General features: G+C 40.9%; 1 protein-coding gene across 4 annotated transcripts in view; it reads left to right on the top strand.

Moving 5' to 3' along the window:
• Positions 1-25,641, top strand: part of SH3KBP1 (SH3 domain containing kinase binding protein 1) — a 336,824-nt gene that overhangs the window by 269,596 nt on the left and 41,587 nt on the right. For all 4 annotated transcript variants that reach the window (XM_084616743.1, XM_084616745.1, XM_084616744.1 and 1 more), the window contains one exon: positions 24,906-25,007. In XM_084616743.1, coding sequence (XP_084472869.1) covers positions 24,906-25,007 — 102 coding nt within the window. The remainder of the gene's footprint in view (positions 1-24,905; positions 25,008-25,641) is intronic.

Genomic DNA, 25,641 nt, shown 5'->3' with positions numbered 1-25,641 from the left:
GGTACCTTCTTTGCGTTTTGTCAAATCTGCTGTGAAAGTGTTCTTAAAACAAACACGTGCTGGGTCATCATCCAAGACTGCTATAACATGACATATATGGCAGAATGCAGGTAAAACAGAGCAGGAGACATACAATTCTCCCCCAAAGAGTTTAGTCACAAATTTAATTAATGCATTATTTTTTAATGAGCATCATCAGCATGGATTCATGTCCTCTGGAATGGTGGCCGAAGCATGAAGGCATACATCTGCAGGGCTGGCTCTAGGCACCAGCTGAGGAAGCTGGTGTCTGGGGCGGCAAATCAGAAGGGGGCGGCACTCCGGTGTGGGGTTTTTTTTTGTTTTTTTCTTTTTCCCCCTTCCTCGGTGGCACTTTGGCGGCAGCTTATCATTTTTACAGTGCAAATATTTGTAATAATAATATAAAGTGAGCACTGTACACTTTGTATTCCATGTTGTAATAGAAATCAATATCTTTGAAAATGTAGAAAAACATCCAAAATATTTAATAAATATTTAATAAATTTCAATTGGTATTCTATTGTTTAACCATGCAATTAATCACGATTAATTTTTTTGAGTTAATTGCATGAGTTATTTGCAATTATTTGACAGCCCTATTCTGAATATAAATATAGTTAATGAGTCAGTATACATATTGAAAGAAAATCCAATCTAGTGTCTCAAAACTGAATGCTTGTTTGTCCCTGTCCTTTCTCCGTTGCTAACATATTTAATATTTATCCAGCTTTCATGGTGAGCCCATGTGTTAATTTTCCAGCAGGTTGTATCACTGCTTATGGTGGGGAGCCTAAACAGATAATGGGTAGGATAGGTGAGCAGCCAATACACAGTTAATTTAACAAGTATAAATAAGTAGGACATGTAAAATATGCTCAAGTTACTCCTCAAGTCTGGCTGTGGAAGTTTCTGACGGGCATCATGACAGTGACCCAAATGTAAAGAGGATGGGGACTTCGCAGATAGTGCCCTCACTTAAGCAGGAAAAAAAACCCATAGGGAAAGCATTAAAACACTAGAGATAATCTAAACCTTCACAGACATGCATGCTGTTACACGTGTGCCTACCTGCCAAGAGCATGTGTAGAGTTTGACTTCAGTGGATTGTAACTTTTCAGCTATCTTTTTATTCTCGTCTTCCCCTTTAGTTTGTCAAAATAAGGAAAACCTATTGTTTTGCCAAACAAATTCAGTCCTGTTATCCTTTTGTTCCACTTGTATACATAGTCTTTCCTCATGGATGCACAGAGATATTACAAGAATTGTTATGCTAGAGATGAATCTTGCATGCTGTGTAGGGAATTGATTTCTAAGTGTAAGGTGAATCTGAAATAGGTTGAGTATGTTTTCTTCTTAGGAGTCCGGTGGCACGGCTACGCCTCTGATACTTTTCTTCTTAGATTTATCAGGACCTTTGGTACAAAAGAAATAAAATAATCTCATTAGTTTGTCAACTAACTAATAGCAGAATTGGAGTACTGTAATGGTTTCCAAATTACTTACTTATAGTTGCTAACAAAGATGAACTTGCATACGTGGACAAAAAATTAAACATAAGCCTTGCTAATTTTGGATCTTCTTTATTTTTCTTTTTAAAAAATTAATTTGAAATGAATAAGTTGTTCATGCAGAGGAGCTGTTTTCTCCCAATATTTGTCTTCATCCTGCTTGAAAATCCATTGTGACATCAGTCATACCTTGAAACTGAAGTCATGATCTATCCCTTTTATTCACTTATCAATCAAAGGAATACAGTGTCCTACTAGTTTATCCCATTATGGTCATTTGGAGGGGAACAGAGATGTTATTGATGAATAAGTTTTTTGAAGGCCATAATCTTTTACACTTTGCTTAATGAACTTCCTTCTTTAGAATGTGTTTGCAATAAAATAAGTTAAATAATTATTCAGAAAATAAAATGTTAATTGAGGTTAGTAAATATTAATTGGGGGAAAACGAAATTTGTTGTGTTCCATGTAGACTAAAGGTAGTAAACACGAGTCACCGCTGTATTTGAAAGACCACTTTTTCTGGAATTTGATTCTTTATTGTTCCATTAGCTTTATAACTTTTGGTTTTTTAAATAAATTGAGTATCCCTCTGTAGTATCTTTTAGTTCATCTGGCCTTCACTGAAACTATTTCTGACTGGATAGAGGCTTTCACTGAGGTAATTTTTAAAGATTGTCCATTACCAAATAGAAGTTGCTTTAAATTTTGTGGCATGTACTCTTTGTTGACCGAGCCTTTGTTTTAACTCCAGTGAGGTGTCTGATCTCCAGGCAAGGACAGCAGAGTCTTACTCCCACTATTTCTTCTAGATAGATTCATCTTTATGTAAAACCAGCAACAGCTGCAGCTGTACTATTGAGCCAGAACTACTGCATTTCATATTCATCCCTTCTTTACGACCCCCATAGCCTTGACGAACATATCTTTCTTTGATAATAGCTGAGTTGATGATTTGACTGGCCTGATCAATTCTTCCAAACCTGTAATCAACAACTTCTCTCTGGGTATTCCAGTATTTCCCAATATTCTCTAATCTGATATTACGCAAGACAAATTGCAGAGATTTTGGTTAATTATATATTTTCTTTTTTTCTGTGGTTTCTCATAAGCCTTTTATCATTAATTGTTCATTGAGCATATCCCTAGTGAGTGGAGACACTCAGTGCAAAGGTGCTTGGCGCTCGTCCATAGTTCATGCTTTTGTGCTTTGTCTGAACTGTACCCTAATATCTGAGATAGATGTTGAAGAAGCTATTGCTTACCCAGTAGTCATCCTCCAGATCTCTGGACTCAGCCTTAGAAACGAAATTCTATAGTTTGTTAGGGCAGAATTCAAGTGGTTGGTTCAGGATCTTTGCAATAGGAGTCTCGAAACAGGTGGAGCTCCCTCCCGGCTCTTAATGTAATGTACATACCCGGTATTTTGTTTGAACCTAGCCCCCACTCCTGGACTTCTTGGATAATTCAAAGAACAACACAAATGCAAACCTGTCTATCGTGGCTTTTTCTGATGAGATCTTTCCGTCCTAGAACCCAAGTCATTCTGCCTAAGGAATCTCCCTCATATCCAGGGTGGAATTAATAGTCACATCTGCCACAGCAAGTCATCAGGAATTAATCAGTATCTTTATACAAGGCTCTTCTTCAAGTAGAGGCAGCCATGTATTCTATATGGATACACGTTCCCCACGTAGCAGAGCTGGGGAACTTTGTCTAGCAGAACCTGTAGGGGTGGCGCTCTGCAGCCCCTTCCCATGCCATATAAAGGTGGTGCCACCTTGACTCCCTCAGAACTCTTCCTTGTAGATAGTAGTAGTAATATCTTTAGGGTTAGTTAAGTGTTAGTTTATTGTTAGCTAGAGTAGTTGGCTGCTCTGTATGATGCCCTCAGCAGGAGTCAAGAATTGTCCATCATGGAGGGGGTCACCCCAACAGCGACTCCGGCACCAGGTGTTTGTTGTTCAAAGGACACATTAAAGAGAGGTGCTCCATCTGCAAGTCATTCGAAGTGAGAACCTCGGTGGCAAGAGACTTGCTGTTGAAGCAGCACCTTCCAGAACAGGCCATAAGGCATGCTTCAGCACAGAGGTCCTCCTCTGATCAGCAGTTGCCTTCGGACCTGGCAAGAGATGCCTCTCTGCATTCAGGCTCTGGCATTTCCCCCAGGAGGACAAGGGGTCGTTCACCCTCCTCTGGTGTCACAAGGAAAAGGTCCCATAGAATGAACCAGAGCCATTCCAGAGCTTGCAGAGACTTCTCTTCCACTTCTAAGAGGAGTGATGACCAACACCATACTCCCTCTGGCATGTAGAATGGAGCAGATCCATCCAGCTGCTGCCCGGTACCATGTTGAGAGCAGGAAGGGCCCATGCTGTTGGCTCTGGTTCTGGCCATAGGGTGTCTGTTGATTCAGGTATTGATAATATCAGCATCAACTATCTCCATGCTGAAGGCATACCTGGTTTGCTCTCAGTCCTGGACTCTCCACTGGTTCAGGAGTTCTCTGGTGCTATAACATCTACCAGATCATCCTCCATTGTGTCCTTGGCACCTTCTGGCTGTGTTGCAGAGCATCGGCCCTCTAGCTCATGCCACCTGGGCCACAGACTATTGAGTCAAGGCCAGGCCCAGCATCGAAGGCCCCTTCGACACTGGGACTTCCTTCGGCACTGTCGTTTTCTTGGTGGCACATCCCATCTCAAATGCAGTACCAGCCTTGGTGCCAATGCCTCCCCAGTACCCAGTGGGAGTGTCTCTTATTCAGTGCCAATTCTCCACTGCTCTTCGGCACCAGTGCTGCCTCCTTATTGTGCTTCAGATGACTTGAACTGGTGGTTTGCCACATTGGTGCTGGCTCCCCCTTTGTCATCACAGGATGTCTGGGATTCTTCAAGATCCAGATCAGGATCGTCCTCACCTCCTCACAAGATAAGTACCAGGGATCTCCCTCAGATCACTATCAGTATCGAGACTGACATCTGTCCTGCAGTAGGAACAGAGGTTGTTGGCCCAGGACCTACTATATACCAATGCCTTATCTGTATGCCCAGTGGCCTCCTTGGAAATCCTCAGATGCTCCTTGGTCTCTGAGGTCCCGCTCTTCTGTTTCCTCCAGAGGAAGATCACCAGTCCCGTCAGTGGCTCCTGTGACCACCGAATCTGTTCCCTCTGGTCCTACAGGGCACTTCCAACCAGATCCTGTGGTATAAGAGCAGGATCCATTGTTGATTCTGCAAATTACCTCCTTGTCCTCCCCATGCGTGCTGGAATCGTCCACTCTCTTGGTGATCAGGACCTCCTGCCAACTTGGGTATCCAGGCAGAATTCCTCCAGGAGAATATGCATAAACTCCTGTATGTTTTCCAACCATCAGCTTTAGGGAGAATTGCCCTACCAATAAATGAGGCTCTCCTGGATCCTGCAAAGGCCCTCTGAAATACCCCAGCTTCATTCCCCTCTATGGCAAAACATTTGGAGAAATTATACTTCATTTCCATGCCAGGTTTTGAGGGTTTCTGTTCCCACCTAGCCCCCAACTCCCTGGTGGTTACAGCAGCAAACAGCAGGGCAGGTATAAATCTACACCCAAAGGTAGAGAGTCAAAGAGCATGAACTTGATGGGGAGAAAGATTTATACCTCCTCTTCCCTGCAGAAGTGCATCGCAAACTAGCAGGCCTTGCTCTCCAGATATGACTCTGTTAACAGGGCAGCCAGGTCTGAGGTCAATGGACAAGTTCCACCCTCTGTCCCCTCTACATTGGAGTCTGCACTTCTGATGTTTGGAGCAAAGGAACTGAAGGCTATGTCTCCCTGACCGCTATATGGCCTGGGGAGGGGCTATGGCTTCAGGGTATGAGTGCTAGGCAAAGTTTTCTGGCTCTGGTGAGGCATACCCACATAAAATAAATGTCTTCATCTCATCTCAAAGAACCACAGTTATAGTCAGGTAACCTTTTTTTTCCAACAGTTTCTACCATGCTGAACCAATGGAAACTGCCATCCCATTACAAAGCCTCTCCAAGCTCTCAATATTGATCTAGAAGTACATGGTCTGTAGGTTCTGCTTTCTAAGGTTGGGCACGTAAGAGGTGAACATGCTGACCCTCTCCAATTGTCTAGACCCAAGTGGCCTAAACAGGTGGTTTTGTAGAGAGAGACTTGAAGGGTGGATTGAGTTTTCTCTCTAGCAACAGACTACAATAAAATAACAAGTTTAAGGAACAGGCACTTTTTCAGTATTCTATGAACTTTCTGCTTTTATCTAAATAGTGAAATCACTTTAAAAAAAAAAGAAAATGACCTGAACTCATAGTACAAGTATGCTCACTAGCGATTGGCAACCTCTTCTTGCATAAAGTCAATTGTACTTGAACATTTTCAGAAGTTTGTCTCTGACTCAAAGAACTGTCAGGTTCATATTTTACTTAGGAGAGAATCTTGGCAAAAACATGGACGGAAATGTCAAAGTGACAAACAAGGAGAGAACAAAGAAAGGAGGAGTTAGGACAGAATTTCTAATGAAAAAATTGTTACAGCACACTGGGTACCTTTTTAAAAACATAACATTATTGTAGTGTTTGTGGTAGTTTCCTACTCTTAAGCATAAGGGATAACTTAAATATGCTAAATGGTCAGTTATTAAGGATGTCAATTATACATATACATTTGCTGTCTCTAGGGCATCCACAGCTGACACTGTAATTTTTTTGGATAGTTCTTCTACCTGTAAGAACACAATTTCCTGTTCAGTTAACGTTTTGGGGCGGGGGGGTGAAAATTGCATCTCACTTGGAAATAAGTTGGGAAATTAACTTTTGTGAACTTAAAAAATAGTATGAGAGGTTTATCAAGCCTGATACTTGTCAGCCTTTGCAGTTCTTACGAATCCTGCAGGAATTCTCATGGGTCTAATACAGGGGTGGGCAAACTTTTTGGCTCGAGGGCCACATCGGGGTTGCAAAGCTATATGGAGGGCCGGGTAGGGAAGGCTGTGCCTCCCCAAACAGCCTGGCTCCCGCCCCCTATCCGCCCCATCCCACTTCCCACCCCCTGACTGTCCCCTCAGAATCCCTGACCCATCCAACCCCCCCTGCTCCTTGTCCCCTGACCGCCCCCTCCTGGGACCCTCGCTCCTAACCACCCCTTCCCCCCCCGGGACCCTACCCCCTATCCAACCCCCCCTTCTCCCTGTCACCTGACTGCCCCAACCCCAATCCACACCCCCGCCCCCTGACAGGCCCCCCAGGACTCCCACTCCTATCTAGCCCCTCCTGTTCCCCATTCCCTGACCGTCCCCCCCAGAACCTCTGCCCCATCCAACTGCTCCCAGGACCCCCTCCACCCCCTTACCATGCCAGAGCCAGCTACGCTGCCCGGGAGGAGCAGCAGGCCAGAGCACGGGCGGCATGGCGAGCTGAGCCTGCGGGGGAGGGGGGACAGCAGGGGAGTTGCCGGGGACTAGGCTCCCCGGCCGGGAGCTCAGGAGCCAGGCAGGATGGTCCCACGGGCTGGATGTGGCCCGCGGGCCATAGTTTGCCCACTTCTGGTCTAACAGATGGAGGCTAATATATATTTCATTCATTGCTATTTCCCTACATTGAAAATATTTGATTGTTTACCCTTATTCACTTTTGCCCCATTCTAGAATTTACAGAGTAGGAATAAAGGCTGTTCATAAAGAATAAAGGTTCCATATCATAAGCATTACACTGAAAATAATAGGAGACAGGTACAGCATAACATCTGGCTGACGGAGGTAAGCCAGGAAACAAGATATCTGACTCATATATGAAAATATGTTGTTTATTGCAATGTGTTAATAAAACATTCTGCTCTGGCTATCAGAAAAGAGAATGGTGGGGGATAGTCAATCAAGTTTAACTCAGTAGAGGCATTTTTACAAATTTCTGCTCTAATGCTGGCCTTGGGGACAAGAAGAACATAAGAAGGCACCATGTTTCACGCTCTCTCTCTCTCATTAAATTAGTTACAGGAATCTATTTTTCAAGATTCTCATACAACTTCCTGATGTAGAAAGTGAACTAGCGAAATGTTTGTTCAGGATTTTGGCAGGCTTCATTTGCTTTCTCAGACCATGTCAAAGTTTTCCTCCACTTAATTTATATCTTGATTGCAATCTTATCTTTACCTTTCACCTCTTCAACAAGAAAAATCATACCTTTTTAGTAACTTAATTGGACTCTGAAATGATATCTGTTCAGGAGATAGATCCTCTTTTATACTGAAAGAGAACACATTTCTCCAAAAACATCACATTTTAAAGACATAGTGTGATTTGTTGGAATACCTGCAATATAGCTACTAACAAGGATATCCCCCCATCAATTTAGTGCTAATGAAGTTGTTGACCCCTTCAGTCTTCCTTATATTATGTTTTAGAACAGCGTTATAATTTTCATAGATCTTGGGACATTTTCCTTTAATATTTATAAATGTGAAAAAGATAGGATCACTTAATTTGAGGCAGGCCATACAAGTATAGTGATTTACTAGCAGAGAAAATATGAATTCCAAATATTATTTCAACAAAATAATAACTATATTACCCAACTTTCAACAGTACCACCCAGGAGCCTTTTTGTTCACAAGAACTGCTAAGTGAACTCTGGTCTATATCATCTCTAATAAATATTTTCCCCTATGATCGACTACATAAGACTCTGGGGATATCAGAGGTTTATAGAAAATAAACTGTTTAAGAAGGGACAGCCCAACAGCTATACAGCCCATTTTGATGAGAGATTTTTTTTGCAAGGATTTAATTTCTCTACATCAATCTCTACAGAGCTCCAAGCAATAAAGAACGTGTGGTCAAGTATTCCATATCATTATTATTTTGAAAAATGAAAGACAACATAATAGTTTAATTATACAAACATACAAGGAAGAATGAAATTCAGAATCTAGAGCACATCATCTCTGACTCTCCTAGAGATTCCAAGACCTGACAACAGATGGGTTTCCTTCAACTTTCCCTTTTAAAACCTCTGATCTGTTCATTCTTGTCCAGGAGGTAGTGGACCAGAGGGCCTTTCTGAGACTTCTAAGAAGAACTGAATTAGGTGTGAGTTGTGGAGGAAGCAGCTGCTCTCATGGATGTGCAAGGATGCTATAGGAACAAAATGGGGAATTGCTATTGTACCAGCATCCTGCCAGTTAGCTGAGGCCAGGGAGGCAGAGGAGGGAACAGGAAAAGGATGGCGTGCTGTAGAGGATGCTACTTGATATTGCCAGTGGATCTCATCACACTGAGCATGCGACCAGATCACTGAGTTTTACAGGTGGAAAATATTTCCTTCTAATTTTTAAGATCAGTCTGATATTTTTTATTGACATTTTCTGTAGGCTGTACATAAACTTACAGATGTTTGACACCCCAGAATGATTGAGACATTGGCACAGTAAAGAAAATTGTCTGCAACAGCAGAAAATAGAAGAATGTAGGAAGCGTTTTTGTTTTAAAGTGATAGTATAAGCCAACCAGTGGATGATAGACTGTGGTTTCAGTGTCAAGAAGCTATAAGAACTGTCTTTAAGAACCACTTCTTATCTCCCTATTGATTTCCAGAATTCTCAACTTCCTGAAAAAGTTCACACTGATAATCACATAATGTAGTCATACAAGTATACCTGATTGGCCGGGAAGACACTGGTTTCCAGAGCAGAAAAAATAATCTAGTAATTAAAGCGTTATTTCTTTCTTTCATTCAGAAGAAAAGTTCCCTTTCCAGACAGTCTCTCTAGTCATTCAACTTTTTTCTTTCTCTGACAGATATAGCTGGTTAGGGACATTTCTTATTTAATAAAAAAGTTTGTCTGAGACAGCAATTTAAGAAAATTCAAGTCAACCAGGGGGAAAAAAACCCCTAATTTATTACAGTAAATAGAAACTATTTTTAATTTTATCTTAAAGTAGTCATTACCAAAATGCCTTTTTATTTGCAATAAATGTTCACTCACAAATGCCGTCATTCTGGGTTTCAATAATTTGACCATGTGCAACAGCCATGTCAGTCTTGTATACAGACACTGAAATCAGTAAGGTGAGCGAGCATCAAATAACATCATATTTCATGCAAGAATTCAAGAACCATAGTCTTTAAAGAATAGCATTAGTCCTCTTTCCGAGTTCTAAAGGCCCTGACAAGTTTTTCTTTGGGGCTTTATGAGTATTCCCATTGTGAAAAACAATGCCTTAAAAGAACTTCAGGGATGCTTTTAAATTCTCTCTTCAGAAAGCTATAAAATAATTGAGTATATCTTGGATGAGACCTTATATTTCTGCATATGATAGATAATTTTATTTTGAATTAAACTTCTGATGAGCTAGGTGAAAATAAGTCTGCTTATAGCTAAGTGTTTCATTTTGTACTTACTCAGATAAGGGCAAAATCCTGTAGCCTAAGGACTAAAAGATTTGAACCAGAAGGAATAGAAAGTGGTTGCATTCTGCCATATCTGAACTGTCAGTACCTTGTATGATGGTGATTTTAGATGTTTGTAGAATCAGGCCCTTAGAAAATGTTCCTCTGTGGCAAATATTTGAGGCAGAATCCTAGTTATCGTATAAAAGAAGCATGATTGCTTAACCACAGTACCTTATAAATTATCTAAAATAGATGCTATACCTAGGAAAAAAGGAATGAGCTCATAGAAGAGGTTCTTTTTCTAAAATACATTAATATACTGAGAGGAAAAATAAACTGTTAGTAACTGTCTATCAGTTGTTTCCTCTTCCTTTCAGTTGTTGTGGTGATTATACTTGCCCTAGATTTTTTTTTTTTTTTAACACTTGGATTATTTCCATGTCTTGTGACTTACCATTGACCGGTTTGTGACTAAAAATAAAGCACCAAACTAGGTCTTCCTTGAGATGGGGGCTGATGAAATATTCATGTAACCAAATGCATCTCAAGTCGTACTGCTGCGATCAGAAGTGTTAGCGAAACAGTCATTTTCTGAATGACACACTTGAGTAAATGTTTAAGACTGAATTAATTACAGGTGATGGAATAAATGACACTTCCTTTTCTTACTTGCCGATATCTGTATAAAAGTTGTTTATTAAACATGCACTAAAATGAAGTTCATGCATCTTTGACTCCTTTCTCCTTGTTTTCATCCTCCTCTTCCCATCCTACAACTTAGGCTTGCATTGACTCTAGTGTATTACAGGGCTAGACCAGTGTCTTGCAATTAAAAGATCATATTGTTGTTGGAAAGGTAAGAACATGAATTTTGGCAAATGGAAGTGCAGGCCACAGCTGTGAGAGTAAGGTGACAAGTTGTTGCATACATACAGTGATTAAGAATTGCTTCTTTTAACACTGGCTGTTAGGGTCTGTTTGCTAAGCTAAAAACTAAACTAAAATTATGCAGTGCTAACTCAGACTTATTTTAAAATTTTAAAATAAAAAAGGAAAAGATTGGAAGTCCCTGCAAAACACCACCTGTTGAAATGGCTAAACACATGGCACGCGGTGACTATTGATTAGCATGCAAAACTTTTTCATTTCACTGAATGTCATCCTCCCCTTTATGCTGGTCTGTTTGTTTCATCCACCATTGCATCTTGTCACCATAAATCCAAGACAGTAAGATCTTTAGAGTAGGGAGTCCATTTTTATTTTACATTTGCACAGAAGCTAGCACAGTGAAGTCCTGATCCCTAGGCACTACTATGCTATAAATAAAAACAGAGTTAAATAATCCTACAAATGTGTTCTAATAGACTAATTCTAGGTTTTATCATAGATTCTTTTTTATATACAAATATTGTTGATGCACATGTGTTGTATAGGCCCAACAGAGAATATAGGTGTTATCAGAACCACCTCATGTTTGTTCTGGTTTTATTTAGAATATGGACACTAATGATGCAGGTTCTGTGTGTTGAGATGCATCTGTTTCCCTGTGATAGTCTGTTTTCTGCTGAGTGAACACGGCAAGTGAATCTCTAGGAGAAATTGTTTTGTTCAGTGAACATGATCATTTTTGCAGCATGTGCAATATTTCATCAAAGCATGTCAAATTTGCTATAGATTATCTGATTATTTAAATTCATAGTTTAAGGCCAGGAAGGACTGTTAGATCCATCTAGTCTGATCTCCTACAAATCACATGTCACTCAGTTACCTCTGTACTGAGCCCAGTAACTTGTGTTTGACTAAAGCATGTCTTCCAGAAAGGCAACCAGTCTTGATTTCAAGACATCAGGAGATGGAGAATCCACCATTTCCCCTGGTAATTTGTTCCAATGGTTAATCCCTCTCACTGTTTAAAAAACGTCATGCCATATTTCTAATTTCAGTTTGTGTAGCTTCAGCTTCCAGTCATTGGTTCTTATGTCTTTCTTCGCTAGATTAAAGAGCCCATCCGTACCTGGTATTTTCTCCTCGTGAGGGTAATTATATACTATAATGAAATCATCTCTGACTCTTCTTTTTGACAAATTTAGCAGATTGAGCGCTTAAAATTTCTCACTGTAAAATTTTCTCCAGCCCTCAAATCATTGCTTGTGGCTCTTTTTTGCACCCTCTCCAGTTTTTCAACATCCTTTTAAAAATGAAAAAGAAAGGGGAAGTATACTTAGATTTCCAGAAAGCCTTTGACAAGGTCCCTCACCAAAGGCTCTTACGTAAATAAGTTATCATGGGATAAGAGGGAAGATCGTTTCATGGATTGAGAACTGGTTAAAAAAGACAGGGAACAAAGGATAGGAATAAATGGTAAATTTTCAGAATGGAGAGGGGTAACTAGTGGTCCCCAAGGGTCAGTCCTAGGACCAATACTATTCAACTTATTCATAAATGATCTGGAAAAAGGGGTAAACCGTGAGGTGGCAAAGTTTGCAGACAATACTAAACTGCTCAAGATAGTTAAGACCAAAGCAGACTGTGAGGCACTTCAAAAAGATCTCACAAAACTAAGTGACTGGGCAACAAAATGGCAAATGAAATTTAATGTGGATAAATGTAAAGTAATGCACACTGGAAAAAATAATCCCAACTATACATACAATATGATGGGGGCTAATTTAGCTACAACTAATCAGGAAAGAGATCTTGGAGTCATTGTGGATAGTTCTCTGAAGATGTCCACGCAGTGTGCAGCGGCAGACAAAAAAGCAAACGAGATGTAAGGAATCATTTAAAAAGGGTAGAATGGAGAATATCTTATTGCCCTTATATAAATCCACGGTACGCCCACATCTTGAATACTCCGTACAGATGTGGTCCCCTCATCTCAAAAAGGATATAGTGTCATTAGAAAAGGTTCAGAAAAGGGCAACTAAAATGATTAGGGGTTTGGAACAGGTCCCATAGGAGGAGAGATTAAAGAAGCTAGGACTTTTCAGCTTGGAAAAGAGGAGACTAAGGGTGGATATGATAGAGGTATATAAAATCATGAGTGGTGTGGAGAAAGTGAATAAGGAAAAGTTATTTACTTGTTCCCATAATATAAGAACTAGGGGCCGCCAAATGAAATTAATGGGTAGCAGGTTTAAAACAAATAAAAGGAAGTTCTTCTTCACTCAGCACACAGTCAACCTGTGGAACTCCTTGCCTGAGGAGGTTGTGAAGGCTAGGACTATAACAGGGTTTAAAAGTGAACTGGATAAATTCATGGAGGTTAAGTCCATTAAAGGCTATTAGCCAGGATGGGTAAGGAATGGTGTCCCTAGCCTCTGTTTGTCAGAGGGTGGAGCTGGATGGCAGGAGAGAGATCACTTGATCATTACCTGTTAGGTTCACTCCCTCTGGGGCACCTGGCATTGGCCACTGTTGGCAGACAGGATACTGGGCTGGACGGACCTTTGGTCTGATCTAGTATGGCCATTCTTATGTTCTAATGTGGTCACCAAACTGGACACAGCATTCCAGTATCAGTCTCACCAATGCCATATACAAAGGTAAAATCCCCTCCTGCTTATACGCATTACTCCTCGAGTATTTTTTTAAACCAACTTTCTAGTTTAGTAACCACTTCATTCCTCCCCTGCCTTACCTCTCCCCCCCCCTCCATTCCCTCCCTCCCCCCACATACTAGTGGAATGGCATAAAGGGGCAGTAATGGGGAAAGACCTAATGTTTTACTGTACAAGATTTCACATCAATTGCTATGGCTTCCAATAAAAACTACAGCTTCTGTTTATCCTGAATTGGCACCACAGTATGTGCACAGATCACGTAACACATTCCCACTGGTTTAGAAGAGAAGTATAATCCCCAAATTGAGAGGTCTTTTAAAAATTTATACTTACTGATAATTTCTGGAAAAGTGTTAACACACTTGTCCTAAGGCTAAAATTTTCAATACTCAAATTTGGTGGTTTTGCTTTTGAAAATTATGGGGTTGGCTCTCTATTGTGGGGGGAAATGCAAGAAAGAGACTTAAAATTATGGTAGTAATAATTTAATATGTAGCTGCCAGATACAGCTGACACATGAAAGCTCTCTGTGCTAAAAATGTAAGACACATTCATGACTCTATTCTAATAATGTGGTTTTACAAGTTCAGCATCTTTCTTGATGTACCTACGGAACAAAAGCAGAAGGAAAACGGACATTTGTAACTTATTCTTACAGTTGTCAAGAATAGGAAAATATTTTGTGAGAGCCCTTCTGCAGAGACCAAGGCAATGCGTTGAAGATTTCTATCATTTCTTTCAGAATCTCTAGGTTCCTACTATTCAGGGGGATTTTATTTTCCAAAAGACTCCACTGTTTTGCGATGTTCACTGCATAATTAGTTTGAGTAATTTATATTTTTCACTGTGTAATTTGCTAATTATCTGGATATTTGTATGTGTAATTAAATTTATTTATAAAATTTTAGGTTTAAAAGAAGTCTTATAGGGTACATTTTTCCAAAAATGCTATCAGTATATGAAAGTTCATCTACTTGCATGGGCAAAAAGCCCCTTTATTGGAGTATTCAGAAAACTCACGTGACTATATAAAACCCCAGCATGTGTGCACACATTCTGCAGCTACATTTTCAGAGGAGCTGCTGTGTTCCACTGGTCTCAACAGTGCTCTCTAGAACAGTTGTAACTGTCCACTTGCTAGTCCTGCTGTGCCAAGCAACTTTTTGGAAAAGCCTAATAAGCACAAGCAATAACTAGCAGTTGATGTCTTAACTATAGCCTCATATTTAATTGTACTAGGACGTAATTATACATTTAAAAGGCCACTATACACATTACCGGCTAGCTCGGAAATACACGAGCCATGCTGAGTAAAAGAGCAATCTTTGTCAATTGCTCTATGCATCTGAAGTTATAGGATATTGCTATAGCTTTACATACATATATGACTCCTGGGGGGGATTCTGTGTGACTGCACACCCGCACAACTCTCCCTACCCCGAATTCCTGTGCTTCTGTGCAGAAAACATCAGGGAAGACACAGTGGGGCCTGGAGGAAGACGGGGGCAACAATGTGTGCCGTTTGAAGGGGGATTGCTCCCTCCAAACAGAGATGAGGTGGGGGAGGGGCACATGGGGTTACCTGCCACTACCCCCCCCCCCTTCATTTTTGCAAGCGCAGTGCTGCCCAGCTGAAGGAGGCTGTGTCTGGGCTCCTCTGACCTACATCTGAATACTGCTTCCTGGATCCTAATGCCAGTCGTGCTCCCCTTCTGTGTGCTGGGAGCCTTCCTGTTTTCTGTGCAACAGTGAATGCCCTTGGTGGGGCTGGGTAAGGGAAGGGGGATGAAGGGTTGAGGGGAAGAGTTAGTGGGGAAGGAAGGAGGGGTAGAATAGGGCAGGCGGAGGGGAATGTGGGAGTGAAGGGGGGATGGAGAAGAAAAGGAGATAGGAGAATCGTGGGGGGAAGTGGCAACCTGGCATGCGGCATCCCCTCGGCAGCAGCTGGGGGTCCCCCATTAAGCAGGCCTATCGAACCCTCACCCTGACAAGCCCTACCCCTCTACACCTGGATCCCTCCAATGAGCCCCCCACATCCAGGCCCCCACCCCACTGATTCCCAACCAGCCGCACCTGGACCCTCATACCATCAAGCCCTACTTCTCCAACACCTGGACTCCCCCGCCGAGCTCCTCTCCCTACACCCAGACCCCCCCTTGCTGAGTCCCAACCATCTTCACCTGGATCCCCTGCAGAGTCCCATTGTCCCTGCACCTGAACCCCCCAACAAGCCCCTGTGCATCCAGATCTCCCACTGAGCCACCCGCACCCAGATTGCCCCACACAGAAACCTGTAATACCCTGTCAAGAATCCAACTGCCGTGGAGCAGGCAGCAGAAAGCACTACTGCATGCTAAAATAGATGGAGAATGTGACAGAGAGTAAGTGGAACAGGCAGAAGAACTGAGCTAAGGTGGGAAGCTAACAGATGGTAGAGCTACTTCTGCTCTTCTCCCAGCCGCCCTTTGATCTGAGAGGGAACCTCAGTAGTGCTGATCCCAAATGTTCAAAATCATAAATCAGGCCCCCAAAAGTCATGAGTGGCTTACTAATAATAATATAAAAATAATAAATTTGGGATTCCTTTTGTTTGATTTCTGGTTTTGAGCTTTCAGGCTACATTTGGTTTGTGTTTTTAACCTTTTCTCCACAATTATGAGGCCTAGAAACTTACTTTTTTTTTTAAATGGAAACTGAGATTCTTCTGCAGTCACATATATCTAGGTGCTCAGGCATTAATTAAAATATAAAATACCCTCATGAGACCCTCAATAAAAATCACAAGAATTGGCAACACGGGAACCTCCACTGGCTCTTCCTCCCAACCCCATGAGAAAAGGGTACTGGCCACCTATCACATGTGTGTGGGAAAGGACAGCGGGGGTTCTCTCCTAGATGCTGGAAGGAGTGCAGATGTGGCTACCATAACTGCTGCAATCGCTCCAGGGATAACAGAAAGGAGGGAGATCGGTGGCTGCACAGCTTCATTGCTAGCTGGACATCCCCTTCCCCACCTCAGCCCAGTTGCTCTTGACCCTCCTACACCACCTCAGGTTTTCTATTATGTTGGTGAAGCCATCGTACTTGGCCTTCCCTTACCAGATGCAGGCCCCTAGATATCCCCCAGGATCAGACAGCTGATGCCATTGGAAGCAGCAGTAGCAGCTTGTTGTCTTCAGGCATATGCTGCTGCCTTCGGTACTTCTGCTGCTCGCCCCTCACCCTGCTCCCAAAGCATGAAACTAGGTGGTGGCATGGGTTGGGTGGGGCTTCTGGATGCAGAAGAAAAGGGAACCAAAGGGCTAAATTACTACTGCTTGTTATTAAAGTGATCAAGAATGGTCACTTACACAGCATGACCCTCCTTTTTTCAAGTGATTTTAAGAAAAAAAATAAAATGAAGAGTAGTGCAATGTGCAATGTGACCCAGTTTGGCCTACCTCTTATATTTTATTTAAAAAAAAACAACCACCCTAAACTTGTATATTGTGACTTCCATGAATTAGGGAAATAGGAAAACCTGTGTCGTGAGTTTATATGAACCTGAACTAGATATGCACTTTTCCATTAACAGGGAAAAGGGTGGTTGCCTTGTTGACCCTTTTAGCTGGGTCAGAGTCTAGAGTGCCTTTCAGCCATGGAAGCACTTATAGGCTAATAGTAACTCCCTTTGTGATATCTAAACATAATTTGCATAAGTATTGCTTTATACAAAATAAAAACTAACTTTGGTAGAATATATGAAATTATTTTTGCCTCAGATAGAAATTTGCAGGGCTGTAAAGATGTGATAATTTCAGTGAGGGAGATTTCCAATCTCAATTAATCATGTTGTAAAATCCGACAGTGCAAGAAGTGTATGTTAGAACCTGCCTTAAAATTAATTCCAAGTGAGTGAGACTTGGTAGGTCAGTGTAACACAATGGGTTTGAAGTTACTAAATCATTAGCGCCTTTAATTTCAAACTGTTGCATGGGGTTTTAGCTAAGAAACTCATGTTTAAATTAATGGGGCAGGGGGTTTCATGGCAAAATGCCCAAATGCTTTGGAAACTGCCTTTTTCTTTTCTGGGAGAAAAAAACCCCCCAAAGCCCATGTAATATGGGTGTCATACAAGTAAAGCAAAATTTGAATTTAGCTCCTCCAAACAATGATTCACACAAGGTTTGTTGGTGATTAGGGCTAAGGCTAAGCTTGCCAACAGTGTCCCAGCATTCATCCACCCCACAGACAGTGAGTGTGTAGTAAGTAGTGTTAGTGGTACTACAGTGTACCAAGGAGCTGGACCTGGCTGCCACCAAGGGAACAAACACAGACAAACCCAAGCCTGTGTGGGCACCAATGAGAATTCATTCTGACCACAGATAGTATACATTAATGCACATATTTATGTAAACTTCTGTTCTGTAAGTTCTACATAAAAATTACCATCAACTGTAGAGCAGCCACTAAAATTTGGATCACCAATTCACACAAAATGGTTCCTAGATGTATCTCACAGTCACCATTTTCAATCTCATACACTACACCACATATTTACACACACTAGTGCAGAAATACTTACAAAATAATTTATGAAAACCACCCAGCCCTGTATTATCATCCAAACACATGACTGTATAACCATTTAAATGTGGTCAGAGTGAAGTCCAACACTGGTTATTTGGGATACTGGTGGAGATACATGGATTGTGAATGGTGGAAGGGAGGTAGCTGAGGGAAACTGAGAGAATGTAAGACCTATCTACCTAACCAGCTTCCATGCTCTGGAGGATTGATTTTATAGAGGTTGTTTAGGCAGTAGTGTAGCAGTGTCACTCTGAATAAGGAGCCCTGTTGAATACACATTTTGAAGTTGCACTTTAACCATAGACTGTAAAAGAAAAAGCACAATAGCACATAACCATAGCTGAAATCTGTCATAATACAAAGGGCTTCAAAACAATTTACATATCAGTAGAAGAGTATGACAGAACAGAATGGACACATGTTTTAAACTTGGGTGCTTAAAATTAGGCACATATATCCTTATTAGACATCTACATACAATTAGCTTTTACATAAAAAGTGGCCTGATTTTCTGATGTGCTGAATACACACACCTCCCACTGGAGCAGGCTGAGTAAAACTCCCATACACTCTTTCATCATAGTCCTTCAGTTTTAAAGGGGTTTCTCTTGCAGTTACAGAAGCTGTCCTGTAAGTAAACCAACATATAAATGGTTCAGAGTCATTACAGTGCTGCCTGAGGGAGGCAGTTTCTGCCACCTCCTTGCTGCAGAAGAAGGGTTGAGTTTATAAACATACATTTCCCCAGAAGAATCCCGTTTACATTCCTAGGCAAAGTGCATTTTTAGGAAAAGCCCCCTTTTGGCCTATATCCAAGCACTCTTTTTTACCAAACAGTCTTCTTGTTGCTTCATACAGAACACCTGTCCCTTCCCTATTGATGGGACTGCCAGATTTGGCACAATGCTAGCACATCTGTGCCTGGACTAAATCCACTTTAGCACTGCAACTTCTAACTGCGACTTCCTGTCCTCTGGTTTTCTAAAGAAAGTGAATAGTGGGTTCACGTGGGGAGGAAGGATGGGTTAGGGGTTGAATAAGAGATTTGCTGCCAGACAAAAGCTAAGAACAGGTTAAAAATAGAGAGCATAAAGCAATAAAGGTTAGAAAGGTGTGCTATTCCCCTCTCTACTGCACCTACACAAAAAGACAATTCCCCCATTGAAAACCTCAAGGAAGGATAATAAAGGGCAGTTTTCCCACCTCTAAACCATGTCTCCCCCACTATCACCATCTCTTGGGAGTGCTTATGTCAGGGCAATTTCCATAACATAACATTAACCAAGTATAGAGGAAAACAAACATTTCCCCTGTCCTCTTTTGTTAAATCAAACATAAAAATCCCTAAGACCTTTCTTGGGTGTGATACGTTTCCCTTGCTTCTCTTCCCTACCTGTACTAAGGGGAATAACTTTGTCACAAGGTGTTAGCGTTAAAGCTGAATGTACAAAACAGGTTGGTTCTCACAGAGACCATGGCAGTGACGCTCGCTGCCTTAGCTTGTGTCAACGAATCATAACTAAGAACTGCCTTCTTTTAGCTGGCAAGACCACTGTGGAGGAATTCTATTAGCCAAAGTCTGTTCCCTTGCTCTTTAGAGCAGGCTGCAAAGAATACCATTGTTTGCTGGCCAAGCAAAGCGAGATCTAACGCTCAATTCGGTGGCATTTCTCTGTCTGTCTGTCTGTTATGCATATTGATTTTGTGCAAAGGAACCCTGACTGGAGGTGTTGCAAGCAGAGGATGCGCTCTGCTACCCCCTACTGCTGGCTACACATATCACAAGTAGCAATGTAACTGCCTGGGGAGATTTTCTGTAGCTTGGACTCTAACAGAAATAAGTGTCTTACAGAGAGGAGTTGTGGGGGAAGAGCATAGTATGTGGGGCTGTAGGGGAAATAGAGGCTTGTAGAGTACAGGGAAGAGTAGTGGTAGTGGGAAAATAAGAGCGACTGGAGGAATGGGGCAGTAGAGATAAAGAGGGAAGGAAGCAGGGACTCAGAGAGGAGGAGGAATAGGGGGCGGAGTGGAGGTGATGAGGGAAACAGGGATCCAGAGGGGAGTCAGGAGAAGGAAGTGGACTTGGCAATGATTGGGGGATGAGGTGATGAGGGAAGTGAGGATCTAGTGAGGGAACTGGGTGGGTGAATGGGGAAGAAGAGACCTGGGGGGGCGAGGGGAATAAAGACACACACAGCCCTGGCACATAGTAGTGAGGGAATAGAGGACAGACACAGCCCCTGGGTGTGGGGGAGCTGCAGGGAGTCCCTGAAACAGAGGGGGATGGGAGGGTGGTGCACAGGGTGGTTGTAGGGAGAATGGAGGGATGCAAGGAGCCTCTGGGATGTGCAATAAGCTTGGCCTACAGAAGCTACAAAGTTTGTGTCTTCCCCCTCATTTGTAATTTTAAGAAAAAATTCAGCAGTTTTGTAGTCTATTTAAGAATGTGCTAGTCCAGCAGCCCACCATCTGAGAGACCAAGTACTATAATGACGTCTTAGCCCAGAAGGACAAAATATGACTTCACTGTTTTTTTAGCTTTTATAAGCCAAGATAGAGTTTTCTACAAGGTCCCAGTTGGGAGCTGCTGAAATGTGATCCTGCAGTCATAGTCTTATACTGTAAGCAGTGCCTATGTTTCCTTCACCTTGGCAGGTGGTATCAGAAATCTGGTGCTCCAAATACAAGTTTCTTTTGCTTACATGCTAACAGATCAGGTGCTCCTTTTATTTTCTCTTTCAAGTCTTGATCGCCTTGTGTACTTTATTTTGCCTTGTCTCTTTTGCTCACTGTAGGCTCCAGTTTCAGAACTGAGACCTTTGTCTTCTTTTTCTGCCCTCCTAGAAAAATGTCTGTTTTCTCGAGATGGTTCCCTTTTATAATTTCTTTGCAGCTCGGTGTGTTTCATTTCTGATTACATGAGGGATGTCCTTACTCCCATTTCCCCTGGTCATTGCTGATGTCAAGAAAGGGATCATTCTTTTAGTGGATGCCAGAATGTACACTTACAATTACTGGCAAAATTCTTAGACATCCTGGGGAATGCTAGGTATCCGATTATTCTGGTATATGCTGTTTCTTGCGCTTGCTACTTCTCCGACACTAAATGTTTTTTCCTGTTTACTTTTTTTTTTTTTTAAGATAAATTGCTTAAAAATCCCAGGTCATATTGACATTTTATCTGATATCCCTGTGATCTTTTTCTTTGTCTTATAGGGTATGTCTGCACAATAGCTGGGAGGTATAATTCTCAACTTGGGTAGATGTACATGCACTAGTTCTGCTCAAGCCAGTGGGCTAAAAATAGCAGTGTGGCCATGGAGGCTAGGGCTAGACGCCTGAGTACATGCCCAGGGGTTAGGTGGTGTTTACTGGGTTTTTTTAATCCAAGCTTCTCCTTTACTACAGAAGATACTTAGCTAACAAATAATTTTATTTCGTGTAATAATACTTTGCTGTGGTCCAGTGATTAGGGTACTAGACTGGAGCATAGGAGAATGTAGGTTGCAAATTGGCTTCTTCCACTGGCCTGCTTTGTGACCTTGGGCCCATCCCTTCTTCTCTGTCTCCATTTTCCCATCTGTTAAATGGAGATGATACTTTCCTCTGTAAATTGATTTGAGATCTATGGATAAAAAGCTCTTTATATGAAAGCATATGAATAAGCCATGGCCTTTATCTTACATTTTATTGCTTCGTTAATTTTGCTAGGAGTGTATTTAAAAATCTGTCTGCCTTAAAATAATGTGAAACAAAAATTCCTGAGTATATGACAAAAAACTCCTCCAACTTTTCTTTTTAAAGGGAGAAAAAGTTAAACATCCTCTTTACTTTTCACTGTGCTGTTCAGGATTTACATTTCTCTCAGCCTGGATGATGAAAAGAGTAGTCAAAATTTTTTGTTTTACCACATACTTTCTATAAGTCATGTTATCACATACTCAGGTTCTTACGAGCAAGCATAATACTGCAATGTGTTGCTTACAAACGCCTCAGGGGAATATATAATTTTGTTTTATAAAAGGTTTCCATTGGAAGTTTTAAAAGAAATTAATTAAAACAGTTCTGTTGGTCTTTAGCTTTTGTTAAAGCTTATTTTTACAAAAGCTAAATTTTGGTTCAAACTGTTCCTGACAATACTCCTTAAAACTCTGAATTAAACACTCCTGTTCTTATCTAACACAAATTCCTCTTTTTTTTTTCTTATCTTGTATTTTCATGGTGAACTGCAAGGTGACATCCTAGATGAGGTACACCCATTCTCCAAGCTTAGCTTTCTTTTTGGTGAAGTCTCCCCATTCTTTCTGCTCAGCGACAGAGAAGGACCTTCTTGCATATAAGACAGAGAATGAAAAAATTAGAGAGTCTGTCTGAAGATTTGCTTAATGTGTGAAAAATCCCGTGTGGCGATTGGCTGCATAAACCTGATTGACAGGTTGTGGGGGTGGGGAGACACCATCTGTTCTGGATTAATGTAATTAATTAATCACATCTCTATGGCAACGAAAGCAATTGCTTACCTGGAAAAGCAATAGTAAGCCCATGCAACCTTAATTTGGCCCCCTCATGTGTCTGTATTATAATACAGTCTTTAATTACCATTATCATCTGCTATTTTTATTACCTGCTTCATTCATGGCACAGTTTGGACGGTACTCTGAATGAGCTGCTATTCTATATATTTTAATCTTCATAGTTCCATGTGTGGCCCCATGCCTTATTTACTGCACACGATTCAAACCCTACTCTGAATACAGAATTAATCACTTCCTGGTGAGCTTTTTTATAGTGCTTATTCCTATAGTATCTGAGTGCTTCACAAACAATTAATTTATCTTCATAGTACCTCTGTGAGGTGAGGGGGTGGTATGATCTCCAATTTACAGATGAGGAAATGAGGCAGAGGGATTAGGGTCAAAAGTTTCCACTAATTTTGGGTGCCCAATTTGAGAAACCTGGGGCCTGATTTTCCCCAGTATTTAGCATTGTATAGCACTATATGTTCAAAGCACACCTCTCAGTGACTTCATTTGCATCAGCACTTCTGTAAATCAACCCACAAAGGTCTCGTGTTTGGCACCGAGAAAAGAAGGAACATACTATTAGTGGCCAGCTGTGAACATTTTAATTTAAATGACTTGCCCAGTATCACATGGAAACTCTGTGGCTGATGCAGGGATACAACCTTAATCATAAGACCATCCTCTCTCTTCCTGCAGTTCCTTGTCTCATTGATTACACACCTCCAACTTCTGTGAGAAATGAGGCAGGGTCCTACAGACAGCAGTTTTATTCACTACATGACATCAATTCATTCCCTGAGGACCATCCATTCTGTGAAAAAAGTAGTATGTGGTTATGTAATTAAAGACCTTAATGTTCTATTAATGTAGTTTTTTTAAATGTTATTTCTTACTTTAAAAAAATTCTATCACATGGAATCATACTGACTCTCAACTTGGGTCATCAACAGCGTTCGGACCTATACATCCACCTGATAGGCCTCTACCATTTAAGTTAACAGAGTAACAGCTAGCAGAAGTAGACTATTATTTTTTATGTGGACAAGGCACTAGACAGGGATGAGACACTTTGCCTGTGGTCTTCACAGCCCTGTATTGGATTATTCTCACTGAAGACAGAATCTTCAGAGAATTTACCTCCAAACTCTAACAAGTGTCTGCTGAGCATGTGTGAACTGTGAATTTTCAGACATTTTAACATGAGCAAATGTGGTTGAATATTCACAGGGTCAGCAAAAGGCATATCCCTGGTACCAGGGCAACCCCTTGCCAAATGTCAGGACCTTGCTCCAAAACATGGTGGTGATAGAGGTTCTCAGTTCAATGGCTGTAATAAATTTTTCAATATGAGCAAAACAACATATTTTCCCTAATGTCATTTTTTAAATGACTGAAACTTTCAAATAAAATTCAGCTTGAGGCAGACACCCAGCATGGAAAATTCCAGTCTGAACCATGTCATTTATCAAAGCTATAAACAGCTGAACAACAGTGTCTGCCGTCTCTGGTTATAATAATAATAGAATTAATAATCAATAATAATGGAAAACCTTGTTAAATTGTTATCGTTTTTTCTATTTCACTATTATGGTTCATTACCAAGATACCTAATTTTCTTTTTTTATTTAGAATTAGCCTGTGCTTCCAGCCTGTCATCTAATAATGTCATAACTCAATATTTTTGTTGTCACCACCTTAGTAGAATTGTTTTGTTATACACACTAGTTTGTGCTATTCACAGAATGCTGCACATGAGAGTGATTCCTTAAGGAAGTTTCTGGGTAGATGTAAACATACTGCTAATCAATGACTGGTGGTAATAAATAATGAACCGGCATATAACAGTTCAAATGGACTTGTGATCAAATTTAATAATTGTAAAAGTTATTAGTGTGAAGAGGTTTTACATTTCGGAGCCTTAGTATTAAAATAAAGGAGCCTTATTACTGCTTAGAATGCATTCTAAAATGTATTTGTTTAATAAAATCATTTTATTTTACTAAAATGAAATCAGAGAGAAGTAATATCATACCTGCCAAAAGGCCTTATTGGTTTCATGGATTAAATGGTAACATTTCGCTTTAAGCCCAGCCAGTCTTGATTAAGTACTTACATTTATTGTTCTTTCCTCCTCCTTCCACATCACAGTATGAGCCAGGGTGATTATTGTAGCTTTCATTTAGGAGAGTGTTCTGCGTACCTGAAACTCTAGAAAATTGTCCTGCTGTAGTGAAAAGGCAGAAGGTTATGGCAAACTGCCTTTCAACCCATAAATCTGTACAGCATACATGTACATTTAATTTTTGACATTTTATTTTAATGTATTGTAGGATTGCATTGATGCAGGCTGGTGGGAAGGAGAACTCAATGGCAGGCGTGGAGTGTTTCCAGATAACTTTGTCAAGCTTCTTCCCTCTGATTTTGAAAAAGAGGTAAGTGTAATTATTTCCCTCTGTTTTGCTTTATCATATAGGATAAAATTTGAGCTGAAATTCTGCTCTGGATTTCTATGATTCCTGCAAGACAAGTTACACTTACAAAAAATTAAACAAAAATGGTTAGGGAAAATGGCATTGCTGGATAGCAGCAGCAGCATCTATGACTGGATTGTTCATGGCTTGAGGCCATATTGAGTAATTTCTTGGAAGGTATTTTGCTGGCCCATAAAACCAGTCATCCAACCTCTGCTACCTTATTTTTAAAGCCCTCTGTGCCACATTCTCAGTTTATCTGAGACAGAGTGACTGGAGATCATGGTGTAATTTGCTTAGTTTTTATGGTGTAATGATGATCAGAATCATTAACATGTCTACAGTGTGTGTGATACAGTATGAAACATTAGTCTACCAACTGCTTAGACAGATGTCATTTTGTCTTGCCAGCAGCCATAATTTAAAGCACTCTTCCAGAAAGAAAAGGATGAAATTCTAGCATGTGTTTGAAAGAGGAAAGCTAAACTTGTTTTATGACATGTTCGCTTGAGCTCTGTCAGAATTCATTAATTAAAAAAAAAAAACAACTGTGGGTAAATTCTTTTTGCCTATTTTAAAATAGGCAAGGTTATTT

The sequence above is a fragment of the Lepidochelys olivacea genome (genome assembly GCF_965140295.1).
Source record: "Lepidochelys olivacea isolate rLepOli2 genome assembly, chromosome: 1".
NCBI lineage: Eukaryota > Metazoa > Chordata > Testudines > Cheloniidae > Lepidochelys > Lepidochelys olivacea.
The sequence above is the reverse complement of the archived record's forward strand: the minus strand, read 5'-3'. Positions and strand labels throughout refer to the sequence as shown.